The sequence below is a fragment of the Athene noctua genome, chromosome 14 (genome assembly GCF_965140245.1).
Source record: "Athene noctua chromosome 14, bAthNoc1.hap1.1, whole genome shotgun sequence".
NCBI lineage: Eukaryota > Metazoa > Chordata > Aves > Strigiformes > Strigidae > Athene > Athene noctua.
In genome coordinates this window covers 1,242,457-1,262,840 of record NC_134050.1, presented here as the reverse complement: position 1 = coordinate 1,262,840, position 20,384 = coordinate 1,242,457, and the positions used below count along the sequence as shown (strand labels likewise).

The window sequence follows — 20,384 nt, the reverse complement described above, 5'->3', positions numbered from 1 at the left end:
CAGTAGGTTCATGGGATAGCTCATCTTCCAGAGGGCTCTGAAAACCAAGGCTCTATCTCTTTTCCCAGCATATGCTGAATGCAATTAGGCACCAGTTCAGAAAAGGCTTTGTAAACATTCTGAATCCATGCCACGTTTTCTGGTCTCAGGAGCTGCCAAATGCCTAAATGCTGTATTCAAGCCAGATGTCTAAATATATAAAATGAATGGCTGAACAAAGTGCCTCCTTAGTAGAGCATATGCATATAGGATGGACAGACCCGAGGAGTCTGAGATCAGCTCCAGAACATGATGTTCTGCCAGCCCACATCCCTGGCCACTAGGAGGGAGACCAAAATATACTCTCTCCTGGATGGGCAGTGTGAGGAAGAAGCACCCTCGCTCTCGTTTTTTGATCTTTTGGTGTGGGACACCAAGCCTCAGCATTCTCTGCTAGCAGTATCAGAAGGCAAATTCTGTCACTTCTCAGTGTGTACACAGTGTGTACACCTGCCTCTGGGACACCGAGGTACTTGTTCAGCAGGATCAAAGGGTTTGAGTACAGCTGGGTTTTCACCTGAGCAGCATCCACTCAGCCAAAATGAATGAGCTGCCTTGATCTTGTTAGGAAGTTTATGTAATAGAAGGTACACAGAAAAAAAAAGCATCTATGTAAAATAATTCAAGTACTTCACTGAATGTTAAGGCTGCCAAAGTGGTTTTCTTTTTAGTTGAAAGAAAGAAAGAAAGAAAATCAGAAAGCAACGCAATACTTACGATTAACATTATGGACTTTACCTCAGCTGTGGTAGTGGGCAAAACTGAAACGCACTTGAGCAGGTACAGTAACCTACATTATAAACGTATTATAATTATAAGAGGAGTGTGCATTGAAATTGTTCAGAGATCGTTTTCAAACAGGCAGTCTTAGTCTTTGTCACTCCTCAGAAGTAAACTTGATCCTTTCTGAATTATGTTTAAAGCAAAGCATAAGATGCATCTAATCTTCCTAGAACCTGAAACTTTAGTGATGTTAAAATGTTGATTGGTTTAGTTTCCCTTTTACATAAGGCAGCCTAGTTTGAGATTCTGAATAGTGTGTGTGTGCATTGAGAGAGACTGTGCACAGGCTTAGAGAAATGCCTGCAAGGCATTAAAACTCAAACTCAGATGCTATTTTTTGGATACCCTATTGCAAATTTTATTGATAATCTTGAGAATAGCTAAATTGATCCAGGAAGTTTGTGATGAGAAGCTACTGGTAATGAATAATTCTGTAGTAAGGTTAAATAGTAGTAATAATTCATGGTAAGGCAAATAGCTCCTCTCACAGCTGTCTAAAACCCCCCTGTGTATAGTCAAATAAGTCGAGTAGCTATCCTCCTTTGTAACAGTGACAAGCATAGAAATAATTTTGGTGTATTTACTAAAAGACAGTGGTGTAGGGAGCTCTCACTAGCAGAATGTCTTTTTCCTCCTAGGTGTGGCAGTGTGGAGGGAGCGTTGAGGTTCTGCCTTGCTCCAGGATTGCCCACATTGAAAGAGCACATAAACCGTACACTGAAGATCTGACTGCTCACGTCCGGAGAAATGCACTACGAGTGGCTGAGGTCTGGATGGATGAATTTAAGAGCCATGTCTATATGGCGTGGAACATACCCCAGGAGGTGAGTCACAAATACCAGCATTTGCGGGATTTGGCTTTAGAGCCTCTTGGATTTGGTTCCTATTCTGGATTTTGATTTTTCTGCTAGGATTTTGTTATTTGTATACATGTATGTGTGTACTTAGGTCTTACATATAGGCATGCGCCTGTGTATACACATCTATATATAAATATGTGTACATAGTTGTGTCTTATTCTAGAATAATTCTTTTGTTTTCAGGTGCCTTAAAAACTAATTCTTTGTCAAGTTCATTATCCTCACTGATGAGTCTTCATGGAGATTTTAATCTAGTAGCTGCAGAAATGTGGAAAAAAGAAGCATCATATCTGTATTACACATCTTACTTTGAATTTGAGTCTCTTATTACCATCACAGAGAGCTATAATTCTGCCAGATTTGTGAGGGGAGTTCTGCCAAAGGGCAAGGGGTGTTAACTCCCTCTTGAGTAATCTCACATCAGAGTAAGGGTGGCTGGTGGATGTCATGACATACTGCAGAATCCAGCTGCAGCTCCCTTTTGTCCTGCTTGTCCGCATTTCTTTTCCGTAGGTGAGCAATAGCTGGTCCATTGTACTGAAAATACCATGTTGGATGGCCAACGTGAGAGTTCCGTTGGACATCTAATTGTAGTTGTTCTTTTTTTCTGTAGTCAATGGTATTTAATCTATGAACTGCTAGGAGCTATAGGGCTCTGAGAAAGGTGACTGTACCTGGTCTGGAAAATATTCGGGATCCCTGAAGAACAGGTTGTTCCACCTAGAGGTTGGAAACCATGGCTCTGTTTGAACTTGAGGTTTGACTTACAGCCCGCAGTTCTCATCATCACAGCAAAAGCAGATGTTCTCCACTTAATAAATTAACGTGGGCAATTTATTTTCTTTAATAAAATATCTGTAAAATCTCTCTGATTTTGCAGCTATTCAGAGAAACGTTTTTTGCTGCAGTTTCTGGTTTGAGAAATAAAAGGCTGTAGTTTTCCTCCTTTAGTGTAATAAGGGAAAAGGTTAGAAACCAAAACCCAGCAAGATGTGTGAATGCTGATGTTGATTCAGCTGCTTTCAATAGTTTTCTTCATCTCTCATGGTTAAAACTGGATCATTTTGGCAGAGTGGGGAAGCCATTGTCCTGTTTTCAGGTTGCAGAATTAGCCACATAATATACCATGAAAACAGAAAAAAATCCTCTGTCATCTGGTATAGGGAAAGGACCTTTCTGGAAGGGAAAGTTCCATGTTCACAGAATCAAAGCTACCTTTAGGTGTCCCTGTTTTGAGTAGTCACACAGCAGTGCATACAAGAATAAAGACATTTTGGGAAGATAGGGTTATTTATTTTACATCAAACCAAATTGGAATGGATTTATGATTAACCTGATAGATTTAAATGTCAATTTCTGGTTTTTTATTGTTTGTTATTTTCCTAAAGATTGCTTGATCTTTATTGATTGATCAAGTTTCAATTTATTGACATAAAACTTAGAAATTCCTCTTGCTAACCAGGATATACAGCCCTAGACATGTATCTGCATAATATTCATCCAGCTACGATGGTGGTGGTGCTTAACCATGTGCAAAGTTATTTGAATGCAATTTGGAAATCAAATTCATAAAGAACACAAAGATAAGTTGCTATTACTACTTGTTAAATTTCCATTTAACAAGTAATAATAACACAGTCTTGACTGTGCCAATAGATCAGAAAAAATAAGCCTGTTATAATAAATTTTAAGACTCATTTATTAAAGAAACAAATACAGCGTGTGGATTGAACTGATTTCTTCAGGTCACAAAGTGTATCAAAATGTTTGTACAGTAGATCTTGTACTGCCAAAACTGAAATTGTTCACAGTTTTGAAGAGGAATAACAAGTTTTCTTACTACTTCAATCTTCAGTCATTTTGTAACCACAAATGTACGAATCATTGCGCTGAACTGCTTGAATAAATTGCAATGCAGATTATATTCTCTCTTCATCTTCACAAAGGCTACTGCTGTCAAACTGTAGTGCAGACTTAAAAGCTGGAAATGGCAAGCGCTAAATCAGCTTTTCCTAGCAGCACTCTCCTGCCACGCAGTGAGGAGCCTCTGTGGCAGGGAGAAGCTATTACTGTGTCTATGTACAGAACCCGTAGCACAGGGAACCTTCATTTGCATTTCCCACCGCTGTAGAAAACCAAATAAACACACATGCCCATATACTTCCTTAAAATACACTGGGAAACAGGTTAGTTTTCACAGTTGTAACAGGTTTACAAAGCCTGAATCCACTCGTGGCCTAGTAATGGCTGCAGGATGGCCAGAGGCAGCATGGCACCGCTGTGACCCTGGCAGGGTTTCTGTCAGACGGGTTCTGTGCCTTGCAGCTGGGCACATTCAAGTGGTGCTCACCCAGCTTCCATCTTCTGCCGTGTGGAAGATAGGGAAGGACTTAAAAGAGTGCTGGGGCTGTGTTTTGTTCTGGCAGCCTGACATCTGCTCCAGTATCCCAAATCAGTTGTGTAATTTGAAGCTTTTTTAAGCATCTTTGTGCTCATTGTGTGGGGCCTGGTGCCAAGAGTCAGGGGAAGAGCTCCAAAGACCTGGGACTTCCTTTTCCTTTCCCATGCTGAACTTTGGGAGTACTGAACTAATTCTAGAGCAGTGGGAAACAAGTGCATGTTTAAGGAAAGCTTCTGGCCTTTTAAGGGAAAGAGGAAAATACAGTACAAAATCATACTGCCAAGCACTGTAATTGAATCAGTCAGTATAAAGAAAACCTACATCATTAGTGGGAGCCCTCTTTCATACAGCAGAAGGTTAGGAGCAACGCACTCTGGCTGGTATAGAAACATAAGGAGAAACAGAGAGTATTCAGTGTAAAGAAGCAATCTAAAAAATAATTTAAAGCTTATGGGGCCCTTGTAATGGAAACTTCCAGTAGGCAGGGGACAAAGAGACGGTAGATGAGAGAGGCTGGGGATGGATCGGGTCAAATTTAGATATCAGACTGGATGGCAGTATTTCTGTTCCATCTTTGCTTGCCTCAGGATTAAACTAAAGGTGAAATACCAAAGAGGGACAATTTTCAAATCAAACTCAGCTTCAGATTAGGCAAAAATATGTCGAGACCTCAGTGTGAGGGGCATGCAGAGAGGACAGACAGATAGCGTGGCCAAATACTGCTACACAAGTGGATAACTACAGGAGTAATTCTCTCTCTGGAAGCTGATGAAATACTGGACTGGTAATGGAGTGTTTAGGTAATAAAAATATATTCAGTTGTAGCAGTCAGGACTTTCCATGAAATAAGTTATTCCAAAATGTTAACCACAGGACCTGTTTTTTCCATGGAAGAATTCCCAGACCTCTGAGAAGCCCTGCAGTCAGATGTTTCCAGAGGTTTTAGTCTTCGAGAGCTAATAATAATAAAAAGGAGTTAGACTCATTTGGCAGTGTGCTGTGACTGCCCTCTCGGGATCTCTGTGGGTGGCTCTGAAGTACTGAGGGCTTCAAACCGGGATCTTGGACACCATGGGGATTTCTGCATCCTAACTACTTAGATAAACAGATTCAGAAAAGCACTTAAAATCCAAAGGAAAGATTTTTCAACTCCCAGAAGCAAGAGCTCGCCCATATCTTTTTCATTTTGTTTTTTTCTTTTTTTCCTCCCATCATATTCTCAGCTTTGGGGAATATACTGAGTTGTTGCTGGTGATAAAGCCAGTGCACTACATGTAAGCTGTTTTCCTTCTCCAGCTGCATGGGAGGATGTGACTACTGAGGCCCCAGATGCTCTTTCTTATACAATAAATTGTGAGGAAACAAGCATCAGTGTGTGCAGGGTTGCATGAGAAAGGAGTTGGGGTGCACTGACCAATTTAGTATCTGATCCCAGGAAGCCTTCTTAGTGCTCACAGTCAGGGATCTGTGTGCTGGAATCCTCCTTGTCCTTCACACAAGCGGCTGATACACTGGCAAGTGCAAGTGCAGCCAGAGTGGTGCGTGAGCAGGATTTGTCCATGGGATCAGTTGGTTGTCTTGCAGCACCCTACAGCATGTTTCTCTATCTAGTCACTTGCTAGAAAAGTCAGGAAGAAATGATGGCTTGAGGAGTAGTTCCACATCAGTTTTTATGACTGATGTAGGGCTTGAGGGAAGTCATCATTTTTAAGGATTAACTTGAGTTATGCCAGTTTATGCCAGACCTCCGTTTCTTACTTTTTTGTATATTTTGCTAATGTGGAAGTCAGTTTTACTTTAGTTAGAAAATGCTTCCATAATAAACTATACTTGTTGCAGATGAACATTAATTCAGTGCTTTGGGATGTAAGAATCAGTCATTGCTTCAGCAGCTCACACACCTAGATGCATATAAAGATACCTTTTTGATGTGTAACTACGAAAACTCAATGCTTCCAGGGTTATTTTAAAATCGTATCTGCTGGCTGACAAAATCTTTGGGGCGTTTATGGTCCAGTAAAGGCTGTTGTTTAAGTAGATAGATTATAGGATTTCCCTATGAAAATTTATTTATCCTGTGTTTTGTTCTGAGGCAGAAGTGGTAAAGAACAGTGTGGAGCAAAATGTCTCATTTTAACTTCCTTTCAAATAGCAGCCATGGATTTGCACTTAGATCCCACTCTCAAAATTTCTGCTGCATTATTTTAATGTGATAAATTATTGATTTTTATATACAGGGACTTTATGAAACGGTTTATGATCTGCTCTTATGATAAGTGGAAATCAGGTTAGCCAGAAACGTAAAGGAGAATAAAAATTAGGGGAGAGACTAACATGCAATTGCTTTTAACAAAAATAGCAACTTTTTACATTACAAGAGAAACGTAACAAGTCATATTTCAGAAAGATGAGGAGAGCTTCTGCTTTTCGCAGTGGAGCAGTAAACCCAGACTTCAGAAATGCCTAGAAGGTGCCATATACTAATGGTGAGGCCACAGCGGGACGGCAGCAATAAGGCTGTTTCAGGGGCAGCTTGCTACTTCCTGCCAGTTACTTTTGGATTTGGAAGGTGCCAGAAGATTAGAGGACAATTCCGTTGTTCATCAGCTTCATTGGAAGCGAGATCTAAACCCCACTGAAGTCAAGAGGAGTGGTTCCGCTGACCAAAGCCCACTTTGAGGGAGAGCCTGTCATGGTGACTCTACCGTCTTCAAAGGGAGCACTTAGGGAGTGTGTGTAGGTAACAGACTCACCTCACAACCAAAAGCTGCTAATTATCGTAGGTCTTAATCATCTCTGCAGTGAGAGAGACTCTGGATGATTAGTCTGCTCATAAGTGTACCAGTGATGTCTTTTCTGCTTTTTCTGTCCTTTGTTTTTTGTGCAGGACTCCGGGATTGATATTGGTGATATTTCTGAGAGGAAGGCCTTGAGGAAGAAGCTCCAGTGCAAGACCTTTAGGTGGTACCTGGTCAGTGTGTATCCAGAAATGAGAATGTATTCAGATACCGTCGCCTATGGAGTGGTAAGGGTCTGGTGTACATTTCCCATTCTGAAAAGGTGTCATAGTGGAAGCAATGCATGAAGACAATGCCTGGCTCTAAGTAGAAGAATCAGATAAGCTTGAAGTCACTAGTTAAATAATTTGTTAGCCTGATGACTTGACAGACACAGCTGGTCTGCTGTACTTTATGCTGAGGTATTCTGGTCATTATCTTCCTCCATGATGTTCTGTTTTTTTCCATGGCTTGCATTCCCCCTGGTGATAATCAAAGCACGATTTTTTAGACATGCTGGAGCTCTCAGTTGGAAGGTTTGTGGTGGCAGGTGAATTAACAAAATAGGCTCAGTATTTCAGCTGCAAGCTTCTTCATATTGCAGCCAGATCTTAATTTAGAACCTCAAATGCCTGTATTTTGGGATCATCATCATCATTACTTGTGTGACAGTAGTACCCTTCTCTGCACTGAAATCACGCTTGAGTTGGAGTGTGCTCATTAAAGCAGAGGCTGTTCTTGCCCCTAAAAAACTGGCAGTCTGAACAGAGAGGGCAGGACTGCATGACACGGAAAATGAGCGTACGGTAACTTACAGGCCCATAAGCTAGCAGAGCGAGGACGTCCTTTTATGTTCTCTATCCAGTGTCATATTCATAAAAATTGATTTCTGTGAATTAAATTCGCCTGTCTGCGTGTTTCCCAATTAGGAAACATAAGTAGTAAGAGCAGGTCATAGAAGTGAAGGATTTGGTTTGAGACATTTGTCTTCAAAAAGAGGTCGGAGTTGTGCAGTTCGCCGGTATGGCTGCTCTGTTTTGGCAAATGAAGTGATTGAATGCCCCACAAAGTTTCGTGACCCCTTTGATCAATTAAAATTATCATGCTAGCTTTTCATACAATCAAAAAAGATTGCAAATTCAAAATTTCATTTGTCTAGTTTATCTCTGTGTTCTGTAAGGCTCTAAGTTTGAAAGGGAGCAAATGCAGTATTGACTAATTATTCCAGTTTTTCAGTGTGGGCATTGGTGACCTGATTATATTTTGGGCTGCAATTAAGATTAAGTCTTGGTAGTCGAAAGCTGCATTGCCCAAGTTAATTGTTGGTTGGCACAAAGCCACTAGATTTTGGAAATGGATGGTTCTAAGAGTCTGGGCCTCAGATTTTGAAACAGCATTATTAGTTAACAGGCCAGTGGCTTTTTTGTTTTTCTGTAGGGATCATTTCTCTGCAGGTATTCTAAGTTAATTGTAGAGTTGTGATTGGGATAAGAGTTTTAGAAATTGAATCTGAAGAGCTCATTTTATTTTTTTGTTTTTAAGGTTCATAAGAGGAGGACTGGTGTTAAAAGGAATATAGCATGTTGTCTCTTTTTCTGTAGCACCTGCTCACCAGACAGCTGCTGTTAGGTTAAGGTCATGTTTGTTAGTGGAGCTTGGGGCTGCAGAGCCTCTGTGGTGGACTGCTGGGTCAGCCCTCTCGGCTAAATTGCATGCTGACGTTGGTCAAGGCAGATTTTTTTGCTTCCTTTATTATGGGGATTGTTGTGGAAAAGATTGTAAGATAAGGGCTAAAACAAGCATTAGAGTTTGTGGAAGAGGTTTTGAAAAGCCAAAGGTACTGATGGATCCAGGCATGAATTAGTAAGGCTGATATTTATCATTGCTTTGGATAGAGTGGTGTCCAACATCCAGCTAGAGATATGGTTGTGGTTACCTTTATGGCTAAGAAATGCAAAGCTTTGAGAGAAGAAAACTACTTCATTCGCAAGGCTTGCAGCTAAGAGTAACGCCAATGCTGATACCTAATGTGTGTTTTCTCTTTAATGTTGAGATTTGTCCTGTCTGTTACTGGAGTTAGGTTTGGAGTTGGAGATCTGGTAGAGATGAGTTCGTGAGTTTGATGTTGTTATTCACTGCCTGGCTTCAGTCCCTGGCTTGTCCCCACTTCTTACCTATAGTGCACTTCTAGACTTCCTTTCTAAGCATATCAATTTGTTTTTCTCAAAGGAGGCCCTGTACTCACCTGACAGGACTGCTCTGTTCATCACAGATGGGTGCAAACCACACCACCTCTTCACACCCTCCATCAGAGAGTTCTCTCGTGTTCTCTGAACTGATCTCATACCACTGAACACCTTAATACATGCCCAGGGGTTTTCAATCCGCATCGTTGGCCTCGCTCTGAAAAGACTTTCCAGCTATCTGTGTTCATTAATTTAGCACTTCACTTTTGGAAAATTCTCTCCCAGCACGGCACACGTAATAGATAGGGCTTTGTGATGAACGGGCCAAGTACTCTGCAGTCTGTTCACCGCCAGGTTGCTGAGCGTGAGTTAGCCTGGAATAATGCAAAGAAGAGCTAGTGCATACCAATTGGCCAGAAGTCTCTTTAAGTGTCAGCAGAAAGGATTTTTTTAAATTATTTCTGGAAATCAGAAGACTCTCCCGAGTGATTCTGAAAAACTGCTCAATTACAGGGCTCTCTCCTACGTTTGAAACTCCATCCATACTGCTCAGCTACCTACACTGGGAGAAAAATGTCTTTTGTATATAGTGTGTACCAGAGACTCATTAGACTTAATATTTTTAAAATGTGTATCAAAACATTATTGCTCTCTCTGAAGGCTTTTTGAAATCTACCCTCCCTGAAACATTGAACAGCATTTTTTAAATCAGTAGTGTTAGATGATCTACAAGGAAGAATTTAGTCCACGTGCTTTCTTTTCAGTATCTTCACTACAACAAGTATTTTTAGTTTTGCATATTTTCTTGCTCAACTACATGTGAATTTTTTTTAAAGAAAAGAAAGTAATCACTCTATCTTTTTCTCATCTACAACTTGCTTGATTTCTTTTTCTTTGTTTATTACAGCTGCAGAATTCCCTGAAAAGTGATTTGTGCCTTGATCAAGGGCCAGACACGGAGAATATCCCGATCGTGTATATCTGCCATGGAATGACACCACAGGTTAGTTTCTCTGATCATCTCACACGCTGCTGCTGTTCTTAGTAGACTGGGTAGGAGGAACTGTCTTGTACCTGTCGTTGTTTTCCTCAAAACACCTCTGTAAGCTGTTTAGTAGCTCTTTTATAGAAAGCTATTTCTGCTGTAAATTTAAGAATCACTGGTTCATTAGCTCTTTGACAATGAAGTTTGTTTATTCAGTTTGAAAGAATTTAAGGAATACAAGAGTCAGCACTGACCCAGATTTGTTGACACAAGTTTTAACTTCTGATCTTCAACTATGCACGTCGTATGAATGAAACAATGCGTTCTGAGACATTTTACCTACATATGTATACTTGCAGTTTATTTATACATTATCTAAGTACCATCTTTTTCATTTTGTCTCATTTTCACAAATCTGAAATGTACAGCCACCCTCTTCACACCATACAGCTGTGTCAAGTTCCAAACCCCGTTCTTGTGAAAGCTCTTCTTCTAAAGCTCCTTTTTTTCTTTCTCTGCTTTTGTCCTGTCCTCTAGTATGTGCCAAAGCCTCAAATTACCAAAACCTTTCAATTTTCTTACACAACAGCTGGATTTATTAACTTGGAAAACAAGAAGGTTAAGACATTGTATCTCCCCAAGTGGCTAAGTATATGAGCATAGGTGAAAGTGTTTCTAGGCAAATCTTGACAGCAAAAATAGCATCCCATGGTCTAAAACATGGTTGTCAAAGACAGATGTGCAGTTTATCTGACTCTGAAAAGTAACATGAAGGAAATGGATGTATTTGTGGGAGTGATTGGAAAAACTGAAAAAACCCTCTAGTTTGGATCATTTTTTCTCTGGCTCCCTATTATATTTGATTTCTGAGAAGGACCCTATCACACTCTGTTTAAGTTATGGAATGGGGTTTTCCCCTTGGAATTCTTAGTTATGTGATTTGACTACACAGCAGATGAATCCTCCTAATGTCAGAAATAAACACAGAGCAATAAGGTAGTCTTGTCCTCTGTACCTGGATCTCATAGTGATCTGGAAACATGAGTCTGGTGAAATGCAGATAAGATTCTGTACTTCCTTGCCACGCTGCAACTGTGTTCTGTGCTGGCTTCCTTTGCTTGAGGGCCTTTAATATTGATCACTAGTGGCATCATGCGTGAGTAAATTATGAATGATGAAGACAAAAATATCTGAGGATCCCATCTATCAGACTCGCTTACTGCATGGGCTGTGGCTTATTTGTCACATAATTGTGTGGTAGCCATTGTTTGCCTCCGGGAGGTTTTTAAGCTGGTCCTCAGTGTTCACTAAGGAACTGTGTAATTCCCCCGTGAGCCAGAGCCATTATTCTTCATCTTCTGGGAGGGTGCCGTAACTCTTCTGGCCTATCATCTGTGGTAACAACACGCTACAGGCACAGCTCTAAATTCCAATTAGAAATGTTAATTATAGTTACCAGACAAACAACAACAACAATAAAAAAGTCACTTCGATTAGCACAGTTCAGTATTCGCCAGATGAAAACTACCTTTGAATGTCAGTCGAATTTCTGTATAAATGAGATAGCAGCTAATAAATGACAGAGGGGAGAGAGGCAAGGGAAAGTTTTCTTGACAAGATTCTGCTCCTTTCATTATTGCAGTGTTGTGTCTCCTTCCCATTACTATTTTGTAAAAAATGATGTTAAAAACAACCCTGAGGAAGGCTGAGATGAGCAAGACCCTGGTACTGAGAACTTCCTTTGAAAGAGGAGTAGACTTTCTCGGGGTTGGGGATTATGGTATTAACGGGGTAAGCGCTACCAAACGTTATTCAGCACACTTCTGCAAGATTCCCACTGCACATATTGCATCTCTTGCTTAAGCAGAGCTCTAGCCATTTACATTTCCTCTAGCAGATCAGAAATATCTGAATAGATATTCCTTTTAATCTTAGTGAACTTGCCAGTAACCGCAAAAGACACCGGTGAGATGCTAGTTTTATTCCAGCAGTGGTGACGTGCTATATAAAGGGGGCTATTTTTCCCACCTGGCAGTCCTTATCAAAATAGATTAGTCAGAAAGATATTAGTCCCTTGGTTCAGGACTGCTTGTGTGGCTGATGGTTATGGTGGTGCCATTCTTCGCTCTGGTGCAAAGTTTTACTGTGGTGGCTATACCATTGATGGTTTAATATCTCTACGCTGGAGACAGCTGGGGGGTGTGGGGAAGCAGCCCCCCGTCAGTGTGATGATAGAGGGAAACAGGAAAATTGGAAGATGAGGTAGACTGGCAGTAAGGGAGAAAGTGAGAAGAGAGAAATGTAGAGGAAAAAAGGAAAGACGGAAGAATTGTAGTGGCAAAACAGTACAGAACATAAAGTCTGGGGGGGAGGTGTTTTTGTTTTTTTTTTAAAATGGTTCATGCAGAAGAGATTGAAGGTGCCATTTTACTGCTTGAACTTGGTGCAGCAAAGCCACAATTCACTCATACATTTAGGCCTTAAAAGGTCCATTTCCAGCAGTGCCCCCGTTCTGCATGGAGAAGATGGGTCACTTGTAGCTGCGGCAGGTACCTTGCCCCCCAGGCTTGACTGCCTTCCCTTCCTAATGCTGGGCACTGCCTGAGCCTGCCTGGTGGTTGTTGTTGCAGACTGCAGTTTAACCAGGCCTGTAATCTTGAGAGGAGACTGATGACAGCGTGTCACTTGCATTAAAACTATTCCTGAGTGGTAATTTGGAAGATTCTTTGCTGAGAATGAAACACCACGTTGTAGAGACTTTATAACTATCGTGTAATAAACAAGTGCCATCAGTCAATGAAGTGTTATTTTAAGTACAGATTTACCTTGCAAAGCGCTTGTGATTGAGGGGATAATGGGCAGTTCTGTGTTCCCTCGTTCAATAGCTTCTGGCTCATGTATTTCTCAATTTATAAGCAGTTAAACCACAAAGTTCATCCAGAGATGTGAAAGTCAATACAAACCAGTCAGATTTTGAGGAATTCAAGCAGAGGACCAGGGTCAGAAAACTAGATTGGGAGAATTAGTAGAAGAGAAATGCAGGTGAGAAGGTACACCCGTTCATATCCTTTCATATTTCTGCAAGAGACTGCAGAACTGACATTCAGAAAGCAATGGCTGCAGCCCTGCCTGGTGTGGATTACTGCCTCTCTGCTGAAGGCAGTGAAAGGAGGTCAAGCCAACAAGTAGAGCTATACCAGTTAACACTGAATGAGACTCTGACCTCAAAGCTTGATCTATTCCAAGCAAACAGCAGTTACAGAAACTCACATGAACTTCTACAAACTCTTTGTATGATTCATGAGTGCTCCTTTAAAGATGTTATTTGTATATATTTTTGTTAAAACTATTTTTTCTTCGATGAAACTTCTAAGCATGGTGGTTGTTCATACATGGAGATTTGTTAATTTGTAACCAAGAACACAGATGACTAAAAAAGGCTAAATCTGAAGGCATTTATACCGCAGTGAAAAACTACAGGTTTGATCACAAACACTGTATAGTTAGTAGTCTAATCTGTAAAACCCAGGAAACAATCAATCAATGTTCAGCAAAGAATTATCAAAGGAATTAAAATTGCTTTGCAAATAATTGGGGAGGGGGGGAGAAATCAATCAGTTTATTTTAAATTAATAATTTAGACATCTCTGGACTAAAGTTGGTGTGATCTTCACGTTATTGAGGCATTACAAATATAAACATCTCAAAACTGAGTTTTAATAGAGCCTTAATTTTAATTAAGTCTGTTGCAGTGTTAAAAATTTTCTTTAGATTCCTGGGCTCACATCGTATTGGACAATCGACAATCCCAGGAAAGTTGGGAGAGGAACCACGTGCTCTGTCAGAACGAGCGTTAGGGGCATTTGACAGCACAAACAGGAGCCCTCTCAGGAGTGGCGTTCTGTGTATGTGAAGGATGCGGACCAAGAAGCAGTATAAACCATTTTATAAGGAGAAATTAATAGACAAAACGTAATTATATCATTTACTACAGGTCAGGCTTTCCGTGACACCTTTCCATTTGCTTTAAAAAAAATAATCACGGAAATACTGAATATTGGTGCCAACAGAGCACCACAATACTGCTGTTCTGGAGGGTTTAGATAAAGGAAATTCTGAAGTTTAAGAACAGCGTATAGCTGTGATGACTCAGATCTTGAGCTGGCTCATGGTTGAATATGCATTCTTTTTCTCCCTACAGCTGAATATTAAACTTATAGTGAAATTGTAATTATTCTAGGCCAAAAATACAGCATTCTAAGAAACTACTTTGAAATACATACATTTCAGAAAGCAACAGGTCTTTTGTTATATACGTAAGAAGGACCATGTTCTGAGGGGGGTGTGTGTGAAAACACGTAGGCATTGTAAACAGAGACTGTGCGAGGAGAAGGTAAACAGAAGGCCCCACATCTAGCAGCCACTGATACCAGCATATCCCAGCGGTGGTCAGGGAACAGGGAAGAAGAGAATAAAACCTGCTGATGTGGATCAAGTGATGATTGGCCCTTCAAACTTGAAAACTCACTGCCCTGAAGATGTCTACAACAAAGCTTTCCAGGGAGTCTGTTGTAAGCAGTAAGAAGTGGTACAGCAGCTGTTTAACAGCTGTCAGTCACATAAAGCTCAGGGCTGATGTTCACGTTTGTCTTCAAGGTAAACGTTAGGCACGTTCACATCTGTGCGTAAGGCAGGCTGATCCGACGGCTGCTCCGCATAGTGCCGTTCCGTTCTCAGGACCTGCTGATGCACTGCTCAGACACTGGCAGTTACCTGCTCTGCGCTGATTGTTTTACGTAGGCAGGCACATACAGAGTGCTGTACAGAAACCTCACTGTACTAAACATCCAGCTACATCCTGGTGCAGCTACTCCGCGGTGAGAAGTCACGCCGTGTGGTGGAGAGAGTAGTCGTTCCTCTCTTCGCGCAGCCGAGCGAGTCCGCCGCGATCCATGCCGAGGTGACGCAGGTGCATCGGGAGTGGCAGCTCGGTGTGGGCCCCGTCCCTGCTGTCCCGCACCGGGCTCTGCTTCGCTCCGCTTCTCCCAGAGGCGGCGCCTGGCACGCGCAGTCGGGCTCGCGGCTTCCCGGGGCCTTTTCCACTGAGCCTTGTGGGATGATCTACGCGCTGGGCCCAGCGCTGGCTTCATGGACAGACAACATGCTTTCCCTGAGCAAGGGTAAGATGCTTCTGAAACTAGAAGAGCTTTGGTTTTTTTTAATCTAGGTTACTTAGTTAAGTAAAGGTCCAAGTAATAGAAGATAAAATTAGAGAGTTAGTGAAACTGCCTAGCAAGGATCGTTATAAGCATTAATGGATTTTAATTTTTATTTTAAACATATTCTGTAAAGGGCCTGCTTGCCATGGCAATTAATGTCTTATAGAAGACATTCCTGCTGAGTAGTTTATTGAAGCTATTTATATTTCTGTTAATGTCTTTTCAGTGCATAAATCCTGATTTTGAGCATAGTAAAGTTAATAGAAACTGTGACCTTGTTTGCAGTGGAAGCAAAATCTGGTGTTAGTTTTTTGCAGTGCCTTTCAAAGTAGAGAGTTTTTCTGATGCATGCCTGAGAAGCTAAATCCAGCAAACACTTTCTCAAAGCTTCAGCCTCTTCAGAATATACGACGGATGCACTGGGGAGCTACAGAGATGATTCAGAGGTTCCCAAAACCAACCAGTCCTTCCTTGGCCTAGCATAGGCAGTACAATACTTTCTTCTTCAGGATGTGTTGTGAATAAGATTAATATATCATTTCACATTGTGTATTCTTTTCTTTTAAAAATCTTTCTCCTTAAGTTTGATTCGGGCCAAATTCTCATTATTTACTTAAGTGCAACGTTTCAGAGAGAGATGATCATCTGATTTTTCTAGTTTTGGAGCAAACGTACTGAACCATTTCCCATGAGTAAATTATTTCTGTACTTGCTGTGGTTTGATTCAAGAGGCTTTCTGTTGGTATAGATAATATGACTGTTACCCAGTCTCCTGTACTGCTTACCTCATTCAGATTCAGTATCTATTGCCTCACAGGAGAGATTCTCTTAACTGAAGAGACTTGTTCACTCAGAGGTGAGGATCAGTGGTGTTGAGCTGTTAGCCTGTAAAGTACAAGTCTGGGTCTGATCACTAGGTCCATTGTCTGCGCACAGACCGGTGAGCGATTTGTAGACTGTATTTTGCAACTGACTGTAGGTCTTCATGGCAGTGGGACCAGAGGCTATAACCTGTCCATCGGGCATAGGGAACGTCATTCTCGGTTCACAGTGCAAAAGACACTTGGAATCAGAAGAGTGAGCGCAAGAGGTCCTTCTTCAGGTTTCAGACCTACGATAGGTCTTTTGTGTGTTCCACTTCACTGATTAAAAACAAAAGGAAAAAATGCTGCAGAACTGCATTACTCGGGATCAGAGGAAATATCTTCTGCATCCCACAATTTGGAAGTAATGGAACGGATATTGCTGCTTACTTATTGTTGTGTTGGAAACTATGTAGTGTAAAAACATTGCGTATGCCTGTGAGAATTGAGGGAACTGATCACTTGGAATTGAAACTCCAACCATGGTGAAATGAAATAGCTGAAAACCAATCTTTTTTTCCTAAGAGTAACATTGATTTTCTCATTTGGGAGCATATAGCATTTACATACTCTCAGAGAAGTGGTTTTGTTTTGAAGGAATTTTTTCTTTGCTTTGATAGGATGGCCTAGAATTAAAAATGTCTTAGATGCTTTTGAAATCTGTATTCTTGCCTAGCGTGCAGGATCACTGGTGAAGGTGAGCATGAATAACAAAAAAGGAAAATACTACTATAAGCTGAAATCAGTGGTCTGGCTAAAGCAGTAATCTTGATGTTCAGGTTCCAGGACCTGAGTTGAAGTTAAAAAGCAAGAATTCAAAAAGTAGTTCAATTCTTTTGAGCGCTACGAATATTTAAGACCAGAAGGAGAACATTAAAAACTTGAATTACTTGAAAACTTCGAGCCAAGAAGGCTCTAAGAAAACAAAGGTTTTTTTAAATTAATATCAGCTAGTTGATAAGCATTTTTCTGACTGAGAAATGACTGCTTGTTTCATGCAGGTAAATGCAGGAGAAGAGCCAACGGTAACTTAGCCAGTGCCACAGGTAATGTGTTTGAAAAAGCAAACCAAACCCCTAACCACAAAATATAGGAGGAATAAAAGCAGTTGTCTGTGATATGCCCTGTCTGTCCAATCATCCATTCCTCTAAATAAAAGGGAAATGCTTATCTTAGAGAATGGGATGGATAAGAGTTCTTTTAAGATAGCTGTACTATTTAATATTTCACAGTAGAGTCCTGGTGCAATTTTATATACATTACAAGATGTGCTGAAAAGATACAGAAGCATAAGCTGACCTTTAATGGGAGGAAAGATTGCAAATGCTGATCAGAAGTAATGTCAGAAGGGTACTCGAAAGTGCCATCAAAGATGGGCAGTTAGAAAGCTTCTGCCTTGTAAAGCAGGGATTCAGTAGAGATAATAGACACTTCAACTGGCGGAAATTCTGATGTGGCTTACTTACACTTGATAAACTTAGCTTTTATCACACCACTGCAGAAAAGAAAAATGCATCGTGTCAGCAGAAAAATAGTAGTGAGAAAACTTGAGCACCCAGAGAAGGACACTGGGGACCACCAAGAATGCCTGCGCGCAGAACAACAGGATTAGTAAATGAACAGCTCTGTTCTGTTGTACGTGCAGTCACAGGCGTGGGGCTTTTTCAGTTCAGTGTTTTGTTTGTTTGTTTTTTAATACAAGTGGTTAGTTGATACTGCTGTACATTACAGAAGGTTCTTCCCAGAATTCTTTTAATAATTTATTAACTATTTCCAGTTCCCGTTGTGTGTATCATGTTGTCATTACCTTGCACGCTTCCTGCACTGCTTTAGTTTTTGTACTTGCCACTCAGCCCTTGGATTATCCTCTTCATCTTGAATTCTGTTGCTTTTCTGGATGACTGAATCCTACTTTAGCATCATCTTGCCCGGTCATCCCGTCCCCTGGTAATCTGTCATTGATACAGGAGGAGAGGGACATACATTTGCTGTCTCTATAGTTTGACTGGAAACAATTTATTCAGCATTTGGTTAAATAGGTGAGGCTGATGCAGGAAAAGAGGGTAAGTGGAATATCAAAGGAGTTGGTTTTCAGGCTATTTAAAGTTGATGTCGTCTTTTGAGTTTTTGCATTGTATAAGATTCAAGTAATGGTTTACTAAGCTCGTGATGGTGACTGTAAGAACTTTCCTTCCTACTTTAAACTTTTAAGGCAATTTGCCCAGAATATCTATAGTAAAAAAACTGCATTGAAAATGTAATTCAAACAAACTGTTGTGAGCAACTGCAGTGCCTAAGAATTTAAAATTATCAGAGCATTTCAAGCTTTCATGTAGTGTTTTAATTTAGAAAAGATTAGAGTTGTTAGCCTGAATATTATACAGCAGTTCAAAACTGTTCTCATCTGGGAAATAAAAATGCACATACATTTCCAGGCAGTTTTTTTTCTTGCGTTATAGTAAGTAATTTTTTTGTATGGATTGTTTTGGCCAAAAGGATTTCAACAAGCTAAAAAAGGTCACTGCAAACCTGAAGGTAAAATATTGCCAAGCTTCTAGATGATAAGCCTGACACTGGATCTGGACTCAGATTCTGTGCTCTCCGTGTTGAACACGGAGCCAGTTAAAGGGAACACGGCCTTTCCTGTTTGCTTCAGGTCAGGAGTCTGGGCTTGCACTAGCCTGTTACACAGACCTGTGAGCTGGGGCCAGAGGCCTTTGGAGCCAGCACCTCCGAAAGATACTGCCTGTTGGATTTTTGAAGCTGCTGCTGACTTCTGCAGCGGTTGGCTAATGCCCCCCTCTTGGAGGCTGAAGGTGGCCCCCTCCGAGATCTCACTCCTTTGCAGAGGAGCCCTGCGTGGCTGGAGTGAGGAGCGCTGTTCCCTCACGCGGGCACCAGACCCACTGCAAGTAAGGAAGGGGGCTGCCCCAGGGCCCCACGTCCTCAGAGGGGCACACGGCGGGTGGCTCGGCATCGGCCGCGCGGGCCTGGGGACAGCGTCCCTGCCAGGCTGCCCGTGCCCGCTCCCAGCAGGGCCTGCGGAACCCCTCCCAGGTCGGGTCTGCGCCGGGTCCTCCTCAGCACAGCACTGCCCCGGCCAGGAGCCCTCTGGGCCGGGACTGGTGGTGGAGCGTGCTCCCCCCGCTCCCCTCTCGCCCGCCTCGCGGTGCCCCGCGCCTGTCCCAGAGAGCACTCGCAGCACCCGAGCTCCACGCTCCTCCAGCCTTGAGTCAAAATGGGGCTTAAAAGTGAAATCAACTGCCCGTTTTCTATTACCCATCCATTCACAATTAAAAATTTCCATACTTCAGTACAATCAAAAAAGAAGGATGGAGCTTTCCTTTACTAAGTTAAGAATCTTTTTAATTAATGCTTTTGGAGAAATAAAGCAGCTGTGTTGGGTACCTGCAGTGTCTCATAATCTAATACTGTTTGAGCATTTCTCATTTTGTAAGTGCATTAATTTGAAATAGATCAGAGTAGCATATTATGTAGCAATTACCAGAGTTACCCACATTTTGAAGATGTCTCTTCTCATTGCAAATTGGCATTTCAACCACCAGTTTTTAAAACCAATTGTCGCTTACAATATAAATTCAGCCTAAACCCAACATAGTTATTGGAACACATGTATAGCACTTGGAGATTGATGTTGTAGTAATTGTGGGATGGTTGTCAATTTAAACATTCTTTTGATTGATGTTATACTATCTCATTTGTTACTTCATCAGAGTTAAAGTTCTGAAGGTCAGATTTTTGTTTCTCAATTTCCTGACAGTACGTGATGAACTGTTAGAGAAGGTAGTTAATACAGTATATGGAAGATTCACTTTATAATTTTAGTTTTATTGATAATTTTATTATGTCATTCCATTAATTGAAGTCATCCACTGGCTCATTTAGAATTCACGGACCAAATTCAGTCTCCATGAAAGCATATTTAACTCCCTCTGTAATTACACCAGCCGTGTTACTTTCACAGCATTCATTCAAATTCCGATCAGCAATTCAGTTTCAGTTTAGCCTCTCTGCTATTGTTCCCCCCTCGCAGAGCAGGGGTATTTGCAGAATTGTTTATGGGATGATTGTATCCACAGTGTGTTTCTGTGAACAAGGGATTTTTTTTCTCCTGTTCATTAACCATGATTTGTCCAATCAGGAAGCAGAAAGAATATCAGAAAGTATTTGTTCACCTAAAATTTTGATTAAATATTTATGAGTAACTCTGGAAAAAAAATCTGCATTGATTTGTAAGCCAAGAATAGAGC

The 20,384-nt window shown here is 41.2% G+C and overlaps 1 protein-coding gene across 2 annotated transcripts in view; it reads left to right on the top strand.

Moving 5' to 3' along the window:
- GALNT18 (polypeptide N-acetylgalactosaminyltransferase 18) overlaps positions 1-20,384 on the top strand; it is a 308,217-nt gene that overhangs the window by 255,772 nt on the left and 32,061 nt on the right. For both annotated transcript variants that reach the window (XM_074918427.1, XM_074918426.1), the window contains exons 12-14: positions 1,461-1,646; positions 6,971-7,108; positions 9,954-10,049. In XM_074918427.1, coding sequence (XP_074774528.1) covers positions 1,461-1,646; positions 6,971-7,108; positions 9,954-10,049 — 420 coding nt within the window. The remainder of the gene's footprint in view (positions 1-1,460; positions 1,647-6,970; positions 7,109-9,953; positions 10,050-20,384) is intronic.